This window comes from Penaeus chinensis, chromosome 1 (assembly GCF_019202785.1).
Source record: "Penaeus chinensis breed Huanghai No. 1 chromosome 1, ASM1920278v2, whole genome shotgun sequence".
Classification (NCBI taxonomy): Eukaryota; Metazoa; Arthropoda; class Malacostraca; order Decapoda; family Penaeidae; genus Penaeus; species Penaeus chinensis.
In genome coordinates, this window is record NC_061819.1 from 36,129,177 (window position 1) to 36,131,676 (window position 2,500).

Consider the following 2,500-nt stretch of genomic DNA (forward strand, 5'->3'; position numbering starts at 1 on the left):
GCAAAGAGATTTCTTCTATTTCCTCTTCCACTTCTTCTTGAGCAGCAGAAAAGCAGACCCAGAGTCGAAATCTCGAAATCGTTTCTCTGATCGAAGTGTTTGCGAATATTTCATTTTGTCTTGAACGAGCAAAGTTAGTTGTCGGGTAAAAAAAAATAATCTTTCTCTGCAAATTGGCTTGCTCGTCACACACAATTATTTTTTCTCTCTCTATTGCAGTAATAAATACAGGCAAGAAATGTGCATACACACAAAACCTGTGTATATTGCAATGTGGTGCTTTTTTTCTTCATAAAAGGTAAACTAATTTTGGATGACCAAAAAAAAAGGCTTAATTAAGACATATTGGAGCGGACAAGAGATCCTCAGAGAAAATGTATTGTGTTATAATATAATCTCATCCGATATTCATAATTATCCGATATTCATAATTAACTTCCGAATTATTCTTTTCCTTTTATTATTTTTCAATGACATTACCTTTTATAAATAAAGAATCTTTTAACAGAATTATGATTTTGTTCTGCAATTTTTGACCTGATTGGTGCCCGTCCGCGTAAAGCAAGGTCACGCTCTCCATGCTTATCTATCTTATCTTATCTCTGCAGCATTAATGTCCCTCTTTTCCCTCTGTTTACAGGAGCTCCCCGTCGACCGCTACGAGAACATCGTCCGGCGTCTGGGACTCGAAGGCCGCGTCATCGACTACGTCAAGATGGACATCGAACTCGCCGAGCTGGACGTCCTGCGCGATCTGCTGGACAACTCGCCTCGCCTCCTCAGGAACATCAACCAGATCGCGTTCGAAGTCCACCACGACCTGATGGAAGGTATTGCGGGGGCCGGGGAGATCGGCGGGGGGGAGGTTGAGAAAGAGAGAGAGAGAGAGAGAGAGAGAGAGAGAGAGAGAGAGAGAGAGAGAGAGAGAGATTGAGAGAGAGAGAGAGAGAGAGAGAGAGAGAGAGAGAGAGAACGAGAACGAGGCCGAGAGAGAGTAAAGAGAGCGTGACGGAACGAGAATCAGATAGACATTAAACTACACAGTAAACAAACCCTCAATTCCCACAAGGCCTTACCTTCCCGCTCATACAAGGCCTCAGTAGAGACCCAAACCTCCGTCCCTTCCCTCGGCCTTGCCCTCACACGCCCCTCTCCCCCCTCGGCCTTGCCCTCACACGCCCCTCTCCCCCCTCGGCCTTGCCCTCACACGCCCCTCTCCCCCCTCGACCTTGCCCTCACACGCCCCTCTCCCCCCTCGGCCTTGCCCTCACACGCCCCTCTCTTCCCTCGGCCTTGCACTCACACGCCCCTCTCCCCCCTCGGCCTTGCCCTCACACGCCCCTCTCCCCCCTCGGCCTTGCCCTCACACGCCCCTCTCCCCCCTCGGCCTTGCCCTCACACGCCCCTCTCCCCCCTCGGACTTGCCCTCACACGCCCCTCTCCCCCCCTCGGCCTTGCCCTCACACGCCCCTCTCCCCCCTCGGTCTTGCCCTCACACGCCCCTCTCCCCCCTCGGCCTCCCTCTCCCCCCTCGGCCTTGCCCTCACACGCCCCTCTCCTCCCTCGGCCTTGCCCTCACACGCCCCTCTCCCCCCTCGGCCTTGCCCTCACACGCCCCTCTCCCCCCTCGGCCTTGCCCTCACACGCCCCTCTCCCCCCTCGGCCTCCCTCTCCCCCCTCGGCCTTGCCCTCACACGCCCCTCTCCTCCCTCGGCCTTGCCCTCACACGCCCCTCTCCCCCCTCGGCCTTGCCCTCACACGCCCCTCTCCCCCCTCGGCCTTGCCCTCACACGCCCCTCTCCCCCCTCGCCTTGCCCTCACACGCCCCTCTCCCCCCTCGGCCTTGCCCTCACACGCCCCTCTCCCCCCCTCGGCCTCCCTCTCCCCCCTCGGTCTTGCCCTCAAACGCCCCTCTCCCCCTCGGCCTTGCCCTCACACGCCCCTCTCCCCCCTTGGCCTTGCCCTCACACGCCCCTCTCTTCCCTCGGCCTTGCCCTCACACGCCCCTCTCCCCCTTCGGCCTTGCCCTCACACGCCCCTCTCCCCCCTCGGCCTCCCTCTCCCCCCTCGGCCTTGCCCTCAGACGCCCCTCTCCCCCCCTCGGCCTTGCCCTCACACGCCCCTCTCCCCCCTCGGCCCTCCCTCTCCTCCCTCGGCCTTGCCCTCACACGCCCCTCTCCCCCCTCGGCCTTGCCCTCACACGCCCCTCTCCTCCCTCGCCTTGCCCTCACACGCCCCTCTCCCCCCTCGGCCTTGCCCTCACACGCCCCTCTCCTCCCTGGGCTTGCCCTCACACGCCCCTCTCCCCCCTCGGCCTTGCCCTCACACGCCCCTCTCCTCCCTCGGCCTTGCCCTCACACGCCCCTCTCCTCCCTCGCCTTGCCCTCACACGCCCCTCTCCATCCCTCGGCCTCCCCTCTCCCCCCTCGGCCTTGCCCTCACACGCCCCTCTCCTCCCTCGGCCTCCCTCTCCCCCCTCGGCCTTGCCCTCACACGCCCC

General features: G+C 60.1%; 1 protein-coding gene across 1 annotated transcript in view; it reads left to right on the forward strand.

Moving 5' to 3' along the window:
- The window catches only part of LOC125039696, a 6,687-nt gene that overhangs the window by 3,352 nt on the left and 835 nt on the right, over positions 1-2,500 (forward strand). Inside the window, exon 4 of the mRNA XM_047633945.1 lies at positions 641-830. Coding sequence (XP_047489901.1) covers positions 641-830 — 190 coding nt within the window. The remainder of the gene's footprint in view (positions 1-640; positions 831-2,500) is intronic.